The 17,915-nt window shown below is 33.5% G+C and overlaps 1 protein-coding gene across 1 annotated transcript in view; it reads right to left on the reverse strand.

The window, feature by feature from the left end:
* Positions 1-139: 139 nt before the first annotated feature.
* Positions 140-17,915, reverse strand: part of LOC139687260 (WD repeat and FYVE domain-containing protein 3-like) — a gene marked incomplete at its 3' end in the record, with an annotated part of 62,072 nt that continues 44,296 nt past the window's right edge. Inside the window, exons 26-32 of the mRNA XM_071584397.1 lie at positions 16,996-17,256; positions 15,571-15,809; positions 12,989-13,269; positions 9,514-9,662; positions 3,816-4,026; positions 2,537-2,710; positions 140-341 (exon numbers count right to left, since the gene is read on the reverse strand). Of these exons, the coding sequence (XP_071440498.1) occupies positions 140-341; positions 2,537-2,710; positions 3,816-4,026; positions 9,514-9,662; positions 12,989-13,269; positions 15,571-15,809; positions 16,996-17,256 (1,517 nt within the window). The remainder of the gene's footprint in view (positions 342-2,536; positions 2,711-3,815; positions 4,027-9,513; positions 9,663-12,988; positions 13,270-15,570; positions 15,810-16,995; positions 17,257-17,915) is intronic.

Below are 17,915 nucleotides of genomic sequence, written 5' to 3' on the forward strand. Positions count from 1 at the left end.
ATCTCCGTGTCAGGCTGAGAAATTTTCACCATACCCTCGTAAGACAAGACATTTAGCCCAATTTTTTCAAATCCTTGATTTTGAAATAATGGATTTCTATTGTGCAATGATCATGCTTGATTCAAAATGTTGCTCTTACCCTGCCAAAGCTTGTCAACAATTCTACCAGCCAAGTAGAACACATTTGGCGCAATGTGCTGAAGGCTTCCTCCAGGCACAACAGGAAGTGCAGCTTGTTCACCAATCAAAACATCAGCAGCCAGGAGGTGTTCCATCAGAGTTCCAAGGACATCAGTCTGGAAACGTCCCTGCTGAGGGCCTGTAGAGTTTTCAGGTGATGCCTGTACAAAAGGTGAGAAAAGTTGGTACTTATAAACTTGCAAGACAATGCCTCTTTGTTGAGAGGAATAAAAGCATAACAGCGATTTTATCATTCTCAATTCATTCCATCTCAAGCACAAATCAAATGAAGATGTAAGCAGGCTGGTTTCATAAAAAATTTTCAAAATATATACTTTTCATGTCTAACAAAGGCTAATGAGGAAGCAAAATCTTTTTTGATACAGAAAGATAGCCATAGGAAAATCTGCTATGCAGTAAAATGATGCAACTAGCCATGTTGTAGTTATATTTTTATTGCTTTAAATAAATTGACAAGTAATACTATGGACAAACAGAATTTTGAATGCATAAATAAGTTATATGCAATTTAATTTAAAATATCTAAATTTAATAAAAATTTCCATGCACAAAAGGCCACTGCATTGCAAAGAGTTCATATGAGTAAAAATTTGCTTCGCATGATAAGAAAAAGCCATGGATTATGTTTTAGCAAAACATATTTTAATTGAATTTGTTTATTGACATTTATAGGAATGGAGCACTCAGAGCTGCAATTCCATAATGCCCTCAGTTCTGGCAGTACGTCATAGCAAGTGAGTTCTGGTCAATTTTTTTCTGAGCTTTGGGGTATGACTACCTTCCAAAAAAGGAATAATTAGAATTTTATTTAGCAAAATATAATTTGCTTCAATTTCAATTTTACTTAGATGAGAAGACTAAACTTCAAGCTGTCAAAAACATTTGCAGGGCACATTTTCACCATAATTGGTGACAATGAGTTGATATCAATTATTAACAGGTCATCAGTGTTCAATTGAAAATTGTCAATTACTAAGCCTAGCATAATAAATTACTGGATTAGTTAACTCAAATAGTATCATTCCTAATGCTTCAATTTATAGTCGTGCTTTACCTCTATACAAAAAGATTGATACCAAAAGAAAAATAGCCCATAAGGGTTCACAGAACCCCAAATTGTGTATTTCTGTTAAAATTCCCTATTTGATTCTGTCCATAAAAACCAGAGCAACTGGGTCCAACTTATATGCAGCAGCACAGTTTTAAAAGATTCGAAATTCAGGGAAATGTTATTATGCTATGCGCTGAAAAATGTTTTAACTGAACACAATAGTAATGTGTAGCTGGCAAAAATCCCAACTTATGACTAATCCATGAAACTTGAAATGGTAAAAACAGACTACATTAATGCTTTACTTTTCAAGGAATAGATACATGATTCAATCTCACCACGGTAGCTAACAAGACTTTCTCTGGGCAGAATAGATCTATGAAAGCAATGAAAAATACATCAATTAGAGCCCCTAAAACCCTACTGTTTTAAGTATTTAAAATAATTACTCTACCAGACATTTGTATATTTAATTGTACCCTATTTGTGAAAATGAATCCATTTTTATTTCAGCCTAAATAGCTTCTGTTGGCTATGGCTATTTGATCCCTGGTAGGAAGAAAGTAAACCAAATAAATCAATTGCTTGCTATATCAAAAAATAGCTCATACCACTGTGCCTACATCTTCCCTATTAATTAACCACTTTATTTAAAAGCTAAACAACCAGTGAATGCTTTAAAAAATTAACTTAAACTGCTTTTGCAAAAGAAATGCTATCATGGAAAAAATTATTTTTCTGAATGATACCTAGTGATGAAGTGGAAGTGGTATATGAGTATATTTAACTGAATACTCTCATTTTCCATGACCATTTCCTATGCCACACAACCAAACACCACATCAAAGACTATTATTAATATTAATACATGAAATTCCATTTTTTCATTTCAAGAACCTGTAACAATTTTTTAATTTGGAATTTCATCGTTTTCTAGTTAATTGTGAAACTAAAATTCACAGCAGCAAGGTGATCTAATAACTAAACTGGATTGGAATACTAATCTGAATTTCCAGGGTTCACATGTGTCCCTAGAAAACCACAGCTGAAATCCAAAGCACTATAACTTTATGGAAATTAAACCTTCATGCAAAACTGCAGTGGGAGTAGGGAATGCAAATAGGTCTCCTAACGTGAACGTGAGCATTTAATGCTCCGAGATTGTATGAGATGAGGTCGGCCCTGTCCTATAAACTTGTGTATGGTTTGATTAACAGTCGCAAGCAGCAATAAAATATAAAAGATTTCATTACTTAGGAGTGTCATACCAAGATAGATACTTACATCAAGTACAAGATCAATTGCAGGAGGTCCTTTTCCAGAAGTTGGCAATGAAAGGGAATCTACAACTATTACTCGAAGAAAGTCCATGACAAATTTCTTGGCTGGGTGATTGGTTAATCCAGCATCCTTAGAGGGGGATCGAACGAGCACAGCTGGTTCACTCCCCGGGCAAGTCTAAGTAAAAGGTGTAATGATGTTCAAACATTTTATTAACACACAAAAGAAAAATTAGAACTGTGATAAACAATTAAGATAAATTTAATTCATTTACTACTACCCAAAGCATGCTCAATAATGAGTGATCATTGAAATGAATCCACATTGGTCATTTAATACTATTTAATCTACATAAAATTGAAAATCATTAAATTGCATGAATATTTTATTGCCATGTAGATATTCTCCAACTTTTCAGCCTTCCCTTTCATAATTTCAGGGTGAATGTTCTTGTCAATGGTCTTGGCCATTTCAATTAGTCTATGGTACAACTTTTTTTCATTTAAGGACTCAAAACATCGTATATTTTGGCTTTTACCAGTGATTTTGTGAGCAGAGATCAACAGCTAGATAAGATACCTGTATCAACTTTATCAGCAGCATAAGTAAGCCTCATCATATAGGTATAGTGAATGCTAAGTATACCAGTAAAAGAAGAAAAAAATCAAGATTTAAAATATTCTCAAGGCCAAATGCCTCGGATTAGATAATATGAGAAAATGATTGGTAGCTTAATAACTAGATAACGTTTGGAGTTATAGAGCAATATTGATGAAATGTCAACCAATAAACAGGATTAGAGGGATCTATATTTTACAGGCCTATGTTCAATTTTCTCATGCGTGATCATCATTACTATATTCTTTTTGCACATTAACATAGGTTTTCCACATCTATTTCAATTTTTATCATGTTATCAAATGATAGTTGGTGATTGTTTGTTTAAAATGTGTAATCAATAAATTCTAAATTAAAGTTAGACTAATGGCCATCAAATGACACAGTTTTAATTAATATTTACTCAATGCAAACAATGAAGAGTCGTCAAAGTGCATGATAGCTCATCAATTACAGTTTTCCAGTTGGTAACTTTATGACTATGAAATAAAATACCAACAGTTAAGGCTAATCTTTCCCGAAAGTCATAGGAATATGCTAAAGAAAAACACAAGCGAGTGATTTTTTAGGGTTTATGAGGTCGTGTCATATTGAGATATCCACTGCACAAATCCAAGAAGAATTATTAACTATGGAATGTCAAAAATAATGGAAAAAATTATACCTTGACTTCATCTTCGATGGGAGAAGATGCTTCGCTGCTAGCACCACTGCCAGATGTATGAGGAAGGGGAAAAAGGGTGGATGCTAGTGCACCTAAAACCTCCCCACTCATAAAAACAGGCATAAAATCTGCCATGTTGTGATACAAGAAGAACAGGAACTGGATTATTGTGACTGGATAGTCACGGAGCCACTCTGGTAAACTGTCAGGACTAAACAAACAGTTTTTCATTCAGTGTGTGCAATCAATTAACAACTAACATTGTGAATATATGGTACAAAAGTTTACAAAAAGGAACTCTTTTTTTTTAGAGTTATTGGACAACAATGTACTTCAAACACAATCTAAAAAGTGCAATCCAAGGGGTATTATAAAGTCATGAAATTCAATTTGAAATTTAGCGATACACACAAAACTTAACAAACTCAAAAATAATGGAAATGACATGCAGTTTAATAATCGAATGAAAACTCCTTCCCTAACTTTAATACCTGGGGATACTGAATATTCATGGACACAGGTGAAAAATTTTTTCAGATCCTTAGCAAGGGTGGACTGGTTAAAAAAATCATTAAATTCAATTAGCATTGATTTTGAAAACCAGATGTGCTTTTCTAGTACTGCAAATTATGCCAAAAGCATTTTAAAAAAATATAACAACCCTGTTAGATAAAAACGTATGAGTTTTTGATCTCTTTCAGACTTCAGGATCTTCAAATGTATACTGGCTCGTAATCCTAAAATAATCACAATATTCTCACAAACACAACACTCGATACCTTTATTTTAATTGAGGCAATAATAATGACCTAACTGATAAATAGAGAGGAAGATTGCTCATCATACAGTATTATTTGAAGTGAATCATCACAGCATGCCAAAAAATTAAGTAGTTATATCAGTAAAAACTTAACACAAAAACTATTTTCACTCCAGATATTGTTTTTTTTAATTATTTTATTTTTACATATTTCTTTAAGTTTAATGATCAAAATGCAATTATTACTCCTATTTTTGTCCTTTATTTGATGACCCTTCATTTGAGTTCTTCCTACAAAAAATATATGTTTTTATGCATGGAAATTACCTTGAATTATTATTACCGGGAGTTTCATCGCCAAGGTAGCCTTTTGATGGCTGCAGTGATTAAATACTGTGAATTTCCCAAGTCCTGTATACACAACACCAAATTCCATTAAAGCACATATTACAATAAACCACTCGTTAACTTACACATTTTCCCCTCCTTTCAACCCATTCTGAATGCCTGATCTTTTCCTCCCTCCATCTCGCTCGCTCATTATTCTGCCCTCTATTGTAGATTTTTGCATTCCGATTCCACTCAATATTCCCTGGATTCACTTTTCCTGTCTGCTGACTCCTCCTAATAACCTCCTCTCTCCACCTATTACGTCTAGCACTTCTTTGATCGCTTTCCACTAACAGGATTTTTAAAAATTAAGTGGTGTAAGCATAGGAAGGCATCCATTTCTTAATATGAATTTACTTTTTCATAACCACGCTGAAAGCACTCAAATCTCTGTGAGTCTGCAGATGTATTCAGTTGATCTATATCTGTTAATATTGGTAATAAATATCATCCAAATCTATGTGAGTCTGCAGATGCAGTTACTTGATCCATTATTGTTAACATTGGGAATACATAAATATGACCAAAATCTACTTGAGTCTTCAGATGCAGTCAGTTGATGCATTGTTGCTAATATTAGGATTAATAAATATTAAGAAAAAATATTTCCACAAGTTTTTTTTATTCACGACAATCAGCTTAAATGTTACCATCGCGAATAATCTATTTTAGTTGGATCGCTCCATATCCCTGGTTGCAATTGGGGAATTGCAAATAGGTTGGGGGGGGGGGGGAAGGGAATGATGTGGGAATAGGAAATCATTCACAATGCATAGACCTTGGCCTTAGGCTGGTACTATCTGAAGCCCCTCACAAGGAACCTAACTATTTCCTTTCTTCTCAGGCTAAAATTTGTTGCGTGCAAAATAGTTGGCACTATTGGATTTGAATTAGTTGTTCACAAAGCATCTTCTACATTCCTGGATCTCAATTTAAAACTTCTCCCACTTTATTCGATGTACATGTCATCACAATCACTACTACTTAATTTTTATTCATCACGCAGCTTTAATTTGTTCAGTTTGCCTTGATAATTACCTAACAATTTTCTTTGTGTACAAGGCTACATGTTTTGTATTTGTCTTTGGGGAAGTTCTGAATTATTTTATGCATCAATCTATTAATAAAACACACTTCGCACCATTTCATTGTTTTTTCCCTATTGTGGGGTGTACTACACATAATTTCAAGAATGTTACTCTTTTTTTCTTTACAATGAAGAGTATCAAAGCTGCAGGGTATCTATCATTAGTGGCCATTAATATTCTCCATCTCATGAAAAAATGCCATATTAACAAAATTAAAAAATATGGAAATGGATACAAAGTTTTTTATTCCCAATATTAATTAATTCCACACTAAGTGATGGTTTCATCTCCTCAATTTATTATTGCAAATGTCGCTCTGGCCATCTTTAAGTACACAACACTTAACCCTGATAATGAAACCAGTCTTCGGACGAGTTTATTCTTTTTCGGAGCAAGTCATGGCCTGGGCGTGTGATGGAATTCCCATTCAAACCTTGATTTTAATCTAATAGCATTACCCCACTTTCACAATCATGCCAATGGTTCAATATCACCCTCTCTTGTAAAATCATTGTTATTCTACATCCACACAATGCTCCTAATAATCCTATGCCAGGAATGGGCTTCCAAATTACATTATCACAAACTATTGTTGTGAGTGCCCAGCTCTTGTAAAAACAGTTCTGTTATTACTTATCAATCATCCATCACATAATTAACCGCAGACATTTCATGCAATGTTTTCCTGTTCTCAATGAAAAAAGTTCAGTTCCAGTAACAGATTAACTCATTGGAGAACTCACCCCTATGTTTATGCTATAGGTATTCAAACAGCTAAGTATCAAAATCCATCAATTCAGTATTGGTAAACATGTTTAGATAATATGGGTTTATGTATGCAACTTTAATACACTCCATGGCCTGCTTTTTAATAAGGTCCAATAGATCCACAGTTTCAGTGGCTGTTCTCTGTGCACTATACTATGGTGAATTTTATCCTCACATAGCCTATAGTAGCCTTTACTGGGGTTCATCATCTAAGGCCTTGGCTATTTTCAGGGTCCAAAAAAGAGCCATTTGGCTAATGAGTTTTGCAAAACAACAATGCCCCCGTGCCGTCCCGTTTAAAAAATTGGGTGCATTGCCAGTGCCATGTATTTATATTTTTCATGTAGTAGTACATACAAAAATAAATCTATCTCAGTATGTGAAAAATTGTGATACCCACAAATAATCTATAAGGCAGAATGAGCAGCTGCACATTTTATATGTACGTACAAAAATGCAGGTGCTGGCCCAAATTTTATGGGCCTTCAACTTTATAATAAACTACCAGCTGAGATTAAGCCCCATAAAAGTGTGGCTGCATTTAAAGTCAATCTACTTAGGTTCTTAAAATTAAAAAAGTTTTATTCAATTGCTGAATTTCTTGATAATGCCTGATATGTCTTGTATCCACGACACAATTGTATTTTGTCACTTTCTCCTGACGTGTCTTATATTAAGTGTAACAGTGGATCACTGGACAAATAAAATGTATTATTATGACTTGGTATGATTTAAACCTACACAATAAGTATCCAGTTAAATCTATGGTAACTTCTTTTTACACCAATTATAATTAGTAATAATTTCCACTCTTCATAGAGCATTACCCTCAGGAACATGAGTATTTTTCTGAAACTTGAATTTAAGCCATTGAATCATTTTCTCTGAACTAATTCCATGGTGCTTGCTGATTTGAAGTTTTCAATGCCACAAATTTTCCAGATTTTGCAGGTTCAATTTCAATTTTCACAGGTCTACTTAACATTTTGTTTTACTCAAAAATGTTCTCACATTAGGTGCAGGGTATCACAAGAGTATATCAGCAGAACATAGCATCCTTTTGCTGATAATGTTGCTTCTAGAATTTATATTATTTTTCAGTGCCTTGTCTTATTTTTTTCAGAAAGCTCTAAATATGGAACCCTATGATTTCTTTTAATACCATGATTTACCATGGATAATAATCGGTACATAAATATTTGTTTAGGGCATGATAGCTAGATGAAAGACTGACTGGAGGTATATTACATTCTATATGTAATTTTAAAGGATACATGAAATTGTAGTTCAAGTTTTCTGTTGTACATAAAGACATTCAATAATTATATCATCAACTCTATGATGAATTGTTTAAAAAATGTGTTGACCTTTAGGCTGATTCTATTGTGATAAGATTCTGCTCATCATTGATAGCCTCAAGTTTCCTTTCTCACAAAAGTGCCACCAATGCTTTCAACATACAGCATAAAATTATTCCATGAATAAAACCAGAATTTCCAAATTATGAAGAATTTCCCTGAAATTTCAATCTACTGATACATTAATGTTCTTAGACATAACTGACAGTATGAGTGTTATTCTTTGGAATTAGATTCACTTCAATTTTTCAGTTCATCTTCACTTTATTTAAAAGTGAATTCTTTGATTGTAAATTTGAAGATCTTCACACCAATTTCACAAAATTTCATGACTTTTCCATAATTCACGAAATTCTATTACTTTTCAAGGTTTTTCAGGTCGGCATTCATAATCAATTATGGTACCAAACAGTCTAATAGTGTCAAATTTTGGCAGATGCAGTGCAAAACAGCAACTTTTGACCTGACCGGTTACCCTGAGAACATCTGCGGTGTCAGCCAAGAAACCAATGGCAACTGAATACCTAACAGTAGATCCTAGAAGAAGTCTCATCACTCAACAAAGTCTTCAGTTTGACTCCATAAATACTGATCAACTGTATAGTATGTGTTTTAGTATGGCAATCTAGTATGCAAACATACAACCAGGTGATAATGACAGCTATCTAATAAATTAGTAAATCAGCAGCTCTCAGTAATGGAGAGGAGATTCCACCCACTAAGTTAAAATGCTAGGAATTAGAATCGCCTCTCAGCTACGAGTTACTTCATGTCCTCCTTACTTAGGTCTTAATTGGACTAAGATAGAGTTTACATCAATAATATTGCATTTTCATGCCATGGGCATTTTAATACTGTTACTTAGTTTATTTTTAAATAGGAATGGCAAAATTATGAGGGAAGTGATGCACTGGTCATATTGAATGTTTAAAGATTATTTTTTCTACATTTCCTGTAGGTCACCATAATTAGTAACTTCCAGTCAAACATTGCAGAGGGCTTCCTAAGAAAGGTCCATTGGGATAAGAAGCAATGGGGAATCAACTTCCTTTGGATGAAAGTTTCCTTTTTATGAAGTTCATTTTCTTAATACATGCATGCATTGTTTGACCTTATTTACTGAATCCAAAAATTAATGAAACTTTAAAAATTTAGTATAAAATGCCCAGTACACTTTGAGTGAATAGAGTTAGACAGCTTCTGAAACCATTACTAAAAGGTACCGTCCAAATTACAACCAACTAATTGTTCATGGTTTATCCTTTCAATTATGCATGATTGAGGATTTGATCATGAAAAGAGTGGTCAAAGAGGAAGAATGGATTTACATTCACCTTTTCCCTTCCTGATTGAGCATCGTGCGAACCATTCCTAGAAGATTTATGACTGCTTCAGGGCAAAGAGTCACTCTTCCAGCAATGCTTGTGACAGACTGACTTGCAGGAACACCATACATGAAGTTCCATATTGTATCAAGATCCAACTGCATGGAAAGATAAAATCCACTCTCTCACACACAGCTCAAAAAACATACCAGACTGAGTAATATCATACACAATGGTCTCTTAAATAGCATAACAAGCTCAAAAAAATTAAGACATAACATATGAGGGGAAATTTAGATAAAATTCCTCTAAATTGGATGCATTACTATAAATACTAGTCTACTGGTGCACTTTTTTGCAAATTCACTCAGATAGTGTGTCACTACGCACATTGCTCTCCTATTCAGTTCTTCTTTTTAAGGGCTATTAACCCTTCAACAGAAGTGACTTAAAAGAATACACTCAACAGTTTTCATTGCAATGTTTCACGAAACTATCCTCAAAGAATTATATCAAGATATACTGAAATGTAATTTTTAAACACCAATTTATGAACAGAATTTCACTATAAACAATTTCCTACTACCATTTTGGTGCATTGCAAATGAAATTAAAAAAAAGGAAAGTTATGAGGTGCTATCCAGAGGTTCCCAAAATTCAACTACCGATCAAATGTTGTGCAAGATACTTATTACTGATTGGTACAAATAAACTGGCAGCCCTTCCAGGAGTGAAACAGTAGAAAATGTCGCAAAAATGTGTGAACCCATCTTTAATGGTTCAGGACAATGTATAATTAGACAATGGAACTTGCCACCACATTTTATCAGACTACAGCAAAATTTAACTGATTGTTATGAACACTTCTGACTGATAGGCAAGTGCTACAACTAGAGGAAGTTTCAATGGAAAAATTTGATTTAAAATGGCAAAAACTTCTCCCAAATAACATTGCTGGTGATGGAGGTTGGGTTATGGGTATGAACTAGAAACAATACAACAAAGTAGCCAGCAAAACAGGCTAGCTTCACTCCTACCATGAAAAAATTTCAGTTCAAGAGATGTTTGAAGTCCATAATCATTGTTTTTACTTGAAATTTACAGGACTGTCCATGGTAAAATTGTTCTTCCAGGGCAAACCATAAATTCTGAATTCTAGGGTTTGGTTCTGATGTGGCCATCGGGAGGTATGAGGCAGAATCTGGTGCACGAATGGCATACAAAAAACAACATGCAATGCAACCATGCACATCTGTCTTGCTGTTCCTAAGTTTTTGGCCTCAACACGCATGTCTGTTTCTCCTATCACCAGTATTCACCTGATACCCTTTGCAATTCCTCCCCCCTCCCCAATATGATGATCAGGTTGAAGGGAAAAGGATTTGAAATTATTTCATGAAACAGAAACTGCATGACATGTTCAACATGAAGATCAAGGAATACTTCCAGAAAAAATGCAGGAATTAAGTTTTCTACCGATCAAACAATTTCTGATTGAGAGATGACTGAGGTAACTAGGACATTGGCTAAGTCTACTACTTTGGATGAATTTCAGGAACTTTGGTTTAGCACCCTGTACAAATATATCCTCTGATAGGATATGTCACCCAGACACAGATAATTCTAACCTTGGTAACCTCAACAGTCCTTTCTAAAGGGGTTATGGTTAGATGTAAAACTCAAAAAGTCTCCTAATCTGGTGGGAAATATCATGCCAAAAGAAAACTTAAAAGTGGCAAATGACCAAGCTTTAACATTGTAAATTAAATTCCCTATTAAATATCCTTCCAATTTGCATCAGCTTAGTTCAATTTTAAAAGAGCAAAGCAAGAGCAAACACATGCAAGCCATTTTCAAAATAAACTAATTAAAATTATACAGCCCCAGATGGGTCATTACATACCTCCATACACGAAGGAAATATTAATGGTTATTTAAAAAATATACATTGTCCTGTTAAAAATTCAAGCAAGACCAAGAATAACTGCCATTGTTGTAATATGAATTTTATAAAAAAAAATATATATATATATATATATATGTATATATGTATATATATATATATATACATATATACGTGTGTCCATATACACAAACACACCCACATACATACATTGATAAGAAAGAAACTGAAATTTCCAACAATGGTCGCACATGAGAAAACCAGCAGTATAAGAAATAATACAGGCATTATATCACTTCATCAACACACAGGATCTTTGATATTTTGGAAATATTATGCATGTGTGTCCATCTTTATTGATGATTGATAATAGAAGCCTTTTAAGACAACATTTTATGTCTCAATGGCATCACAATTCAGCAAATTAATTCTGCAGAGAGAGCTTCAAACTCATAAGCATAGCTTACTTAAAAAGTCAATTAGCATTTTATTTATGCACTATATCAATATGTAAAGATGTCATTGCTAATTCATTTATATTTTTGAATGCTTTCAATCACAGTGACAGCACAGCTTCACGCTAAAGTTAACAGAATTGCTCAAAATGTAAGAAGGACCAAGAAGTGCACAAAGAAAAGATTTCAATTCAACTCAGAAAAGGGATGGATGTGATTAAAGGGTAACTGTGTTTTAGTCCAGGAAACAATTTACATAATTTTCCTACACTACATGGTAGTTTTAAAGGAGAGTTCACACCATGGAAGAAGTTTACCCAGTTTATTGAGGTGAGCAAAACCTTGCTCAAAAACCCTTTACTTGAACACAAAATAGATACTATATAATAGAACCTAATACATGAAAAACACAGTGTAATCGGTTGTGATTGCTAACTACAATTCATTACCACAAAATGCAAACTTTGAAGGACATCTCCAGACTAATGGGCTTTAAGTTATTAAGGAAGAGAAAAATAAATTTCCTTCTTTGAAAAAACACTCAAGGCTGAAAATTCAACCACTAAATCTCTACCCAAAATTGCTCACAATGATTCCTTTTGAAATAGTACTACCGAGAGAGTATGCAGGATATAACAAAATTCAATTCATATCATTGCTTTTTCATTTATCTATCCTCCGGAAATAGAAGTCATTGGAGGAGAAAACTCACAAGAGGAACTTGAGAAAAGTTCTGAGTGTGAACCCACCTTTATTTGTGCACGTCAAAATTTCATCAAAAAGTGCTAGCAGAAGAAAATTAAATTCCCAACTTTCCCCAATCAAATAATGCATTTAAATCTGCTAATCTTCTACCTTATCAGCTCACTTTGCCAGTAACTAATGTATCATCAAGCAAGGCATTTAATTGCTGATTCTTAAATTGCGAACTTTTACATAACTTACATTTCGTTGAGTTTCTGACTGTAGAAGTGGTCTATCCTGCATAAAAGAATCGCCCATTTAACAATTCACAAAGCTATTCATTTTTAAGTTGAATATGTAATAATTAAAGCCACTTAGCAATCACAATGATTACTCTAAGCAAAAAATGGCTTTATCATGATAAAATAAGCTCTTGACAAACCTTAGAGTCAGCTGGTAGGAGTTTCACCGGTTGGCCCATCATAAGGGCCATTAGAAGAAAGTATACTTCGGGCACATCAATATGCTGAGGAAGTAACCAACCCAGAGTTTGAAAACCAGGAATTTGAAAGGCCTCCACCTTGACCTCTCTATGATTGGTCACTGGTGTAGAAATTATTGAAGAGGGGGTCAAAGCACCCCCAACCCCTGAGCTAACCACTCCACCAACAGGATTCCCAGCACCACCCATGCCAATTCCAGATGACCCACCAAACTGGTACCCTTGGAATTGGAAATGGAAATAAATAAGAAATCAATTAATAGTCAAATAAAATATTATTGAAGGGAATAAATGAAGAAATGCTACAATTCAATGACCTTTTCGATTAAACACTTTTAGGCTTCACTCCGTGGAATTGTTTGATGTCCATATTGAAAGAGTTATCAATGTTTTGAGAAAATGACCTTGAGGGAAAACAAATATCATCGCTCAGCATACCGATTTGCTCCTATCCCTCTCATGCTCCTAACGGCACCCAATGCCATGTCATAAGCAAGCCTTTTCCTTCCCTTACCTGAAAAATCCTACCACTGCCTTTCCCTCCATTACCCAAAAAACCACGACGTTCCACCTTCAACTTACTACCCTCCCTCTCCCTCTTACACAGTTACCCCCTCTCTTCTGCCCTAAGGGTATATATTCAACAGCTACATTTGAAAATTTTTACCTGATGATGCCGCAAGTCGGTGAAATGCATTGCACCTTAAAATAAAATCTGTGGAAAACTACAAACTCATTTAACATAGACACGTTTTGGAGGTATAATTATTGAGGGGAAATCCAAAAATTACAGTCATTACAATAGAAAACTGTGTATAGAAAACTATGTATACTGAGCTTAGAAGAGATAAAGCTAACTAAAACAGTTTTAAATTATTATAAACTCAATTTGAATATTACTATTAATGATATTTAAAACTTGAATCTAGACATAATATTATTATTCTACTGTCCTCATAGTTTTACTCATTTGGTGATTTCATTTGACTAAATCAAGGCAACAAATTTGAATTATCAGTGAACATTTTGTTTACCAATTAGTATCCACCTCATGGTTAGAGCATAAATTGGCATTATTTTACACATAGATACTGGCAAAAATATTATCTCCTATTCACAATGTCAGTGTGGAAGTAAGATTTTTGTGTCCAATTTCTCCTCAGTGAAAGACTATCAGTAATCTACCTTACCAGTTTTTTCTGTAGTCATGAAGTGACAAAAATCAATTCTCAGTGCAGTGGAATGATCAATCAAAGAATATCAATATGGTGTAATATAAAATGAATGTACCTAAGGTCGTGAGGCAATGAAAACAAGATAGCGGCGACTGTAAACTATACACAAGTTAATGCTATTGTTTTGCGTCGTTTTCATATCAGTATGGAACATATTAAAAAATATTTCTACAAACTAAAACTACATCAACACACTTTAGTACTCAATTGCCACAATGTTAGTATTCTAGCTAAAATCTACTAATATACTTAACACAAAATTTAATGTTCAATAATTTTAATAAATGTTTCCGAGTTCCTTTGTTTGTGTTTGGGACGAAATCACAAATATTATTCCAAATACAGTTTCTAATTTTTAATGTTTTTCTCTAACTTTCATTCATATTTTCCTAAAATGCATTGTTTGAAAAAACATCCATTTATTCGACAGTTTTGAAAAATAATCTAAACAATTAAGTTATCTTGAAATCAATTTTCATCAAACCTGCAACTCCTATCTTGTTGAAGTTCATTAGCAATTAATTCCATTTACCCACTGCTGTACTTGTGCACCACCGAAAGTAAAATACCCACAAAAAATTAATAGTGTTAAGTAATTAAAAATGATCATATGACAAAACGAGATTGCACTAAAACAAAATAATGAAAATATATCAAAATGAAATTCCATCCACAAATACACTTGAAGAGTATTCAATTCTCCTTCAGCATGGTTACTGTGTGACTGCCCTATATTGCCCCTTCCACTTTTTTTAAACACAGAAAAGAAATTGCCAAGCTATCATAAAGTTACCATTTCCTAAGCACATTGATTGAATACACATGAAAAAAATGTCAACACTTTCATTCATTACTTTTCGGATAGCAGTAAAAGTTACAATATTCATCCCTACCAAAGGCCCTATTTAGGGATAAAAAGGGGCAATATTTTAGGGTTTACAATGGGCATTTTCAGCCAATCCCTCAGTATTGTTTTTATGAAAACTATACTTGACAGCATAATTCATATAATAAAAAATAAAAACAAATGAATGGGACACATCTGAATAGAGGACTAAATGAAATCAAATTCCAACTGACAGACCCACCAATAGGAATTTAAATGTTATGCCTTAAAGATTAAAGAAGAAATTATGACTAAAAAATTATAAGAACACAAAAAATGGTCTATGATTCAAACTAATCTAGAATGAGATAGTAATAATTAATATTAAAATTTTACGAGGATTAAGAAATAAAAAAATTATATAAGAATGCATAGCATACTTCAGGAACATTTTTCCATACCTGGATTACTGAGTCTTGTTATGACCTCTCTTAAACCTCCACCAAGACCAGAAGTATCTGTGTCCCGAAGCCATCCACCATTTCCAGATGCTTCCCTAAATTTCTGAAGAAGGGGAGGCAAAGAACACAAAGCGACAAGAACTCGAAGACCCCAAACTACAGTGGTAGCATGAAGGTGGCCTTGTAGGAACAGGAGCACCCAGTCAAACCCAAGAACTTTGGAGACTTCATCACAAAACCTGCGAAGGCAATATATTTAAGGTGAATGATTGGATATTAAGTTCCACATTGATTCAGAAGGAAAAATAGTATTTATTTCATGAATGATAAAAATTAACAGCCACTGCAACATGAATGATATTTAATTGAGAGGCATTTTTTTACCTATAATTAAGATCAAGAATTAATGATAAATAAAATTCAAATCTTTCGTCAATTTAAGAACTTTTTTTTCAATTAAAAATGGAAATAGAAAATGGCCATAAATTTCATTAAATAAAATTACTTTCACCAGTAAGAAATATATTTCTAAAAATGTACAATATTATCAAAAATGCATTAGTATATCTATCTTAGTAACTAAAAAGCATTTTTTTATCAACCATTTCATAAGGAAATATTTAATTTCCACTTCAAGAATTCAGACATTTACCCTACATTAATAAGAATACTAGTGATTTTTCAAACTTACCCCTACTGTCCACCTTCTAACTAACTAATTTTCTTTTTGAGATCCAAAATATTCAATGCACAGTTTCAGAAGTTTTATACTTTGCTGATTCATTAGGTCAAGAGAGGTGGTAAATGGTGAAATTTAATTTGGCACCCTTCTCTTTAACTACATGAACCACTATATCAAATCTCCTCTATTCCAAGTATGATAGCACAATTAAGCAATATTTCATGAATTCAACATAAATGAAAGAAAGAGCCAACACATAATCCACTTATTAGAGGTTTCTCTCCAAAAATAACACCGAAAATAAAGCCATCCTAGCTTACTTCATTTTCTATTATCTGCTGGTTCCTTCTGCTAAATTACTGTGGATAATTGCCGCAGTATCTTTATGGAAAGCCTTAGGAGACCATTCATGAGAATGGAATACTGGATGTTGGGCCATCTTTAGCACAGGGACTGACTGAAATTTTTTGAATTACTAAGTTGAATCGATTTTAGACAATCTTTACATGATGTTCCACAACCAATCAAAGCCTACTTGAATTACAGTGAAATCCTGATAAAAAGAATTGGAACATAACAAGTAATGCAGAAAGTACATGGCCCCACAATTTAAAACATTTTAAATAATAATATTGAGGTCTATATCTACATAAAACTTTCCAGCATATGCAATAAAAACATGCATTTTCCAAAACGAAAAAATGGCATAAATAAAGAATGATATTAATATTTTACTTCCTTACCCTGCATTCACTTTCTTCCCACAGAACAGCAATGAGTGGAGTAGCTGTAGGCAGCGATTTCTTAGCAAGATGCTACTCACTTGGTCTCCAACCCTGCTCATCAATCCAGATTCACCAAAACCCCCTGGAAATCCCATATCACGATCTAATTCTCCACTCTGTACCTCTGAATGCCTATTCATATCCACACCTTCTTGAAGGACCAGCTGTTTTTCATTCAGTACAAATGCTGGAAGTGTTGCAGCAATAAACTGACCAAAACTGTATTTAAAGAAACCATACATTAATTGAGATTAATGCATCAGATACATATTTAAAAATTTTATTCAATACATAAAAGCAAGGCAAAGAAATAGTATTTTAGACCAAATCACCCACACAAAGTCATATTATTGCAATCAAGAATAGTATGCTCCAATTTTCAAGAAAATAATGTATGCATATCTTCAAATTCACAAATAAGTGCCATTAGACCTCCGTGTTACTGCTATGACATTGACCTGAACATTTGAAACAAAAAAAGGGAAGATAGAAGCTTAATGGTAAATAGGGAATTAGAGTCCAGATTCTAGTACTTGTACCCAGCATTTAATAGTTATAAAGGAAACACTTGTAGACTAAATATTACCATCACATTTTTTTTAAGAACAGGATATTGAGTTAATTAACTGTGATTCTTACAGTCCAGTTTTTAGTCATTCATTCAGTGCTTCTAATTACATATTACAAACCATGAATATTTTCCTCTATTTTAATCATACATATAAAGGGCTTTAAATTCTTGTAGAAAACTAATCTGGAAAACATGAAATCAGATATCAAGACTCTTAATTTGATACTTCATACCAGTCCTCCTATTAACCATATCCCGAACCATCATCCTTTGAATGCTTTGGCAATACTACTATACTAAAAAAATT

The sequence above is a fragment of the Hetaerina americana genome, unplaced genomic scaffold, assembly GCF_022747635.1.
Source record: "Hetaerina americana unplaced genomic scaffold, ioHetAmer1.1.p SCAF_19, whole genome shotgun sequence".
In the NCBI taxonomy this organism is placed as follows: domain Eukaryota; kingdom Metazoa; phylum Arthropoda; class Insecta; order Odonata; family Calopterygidae; genus Hetaerina; species Hetaerina americana.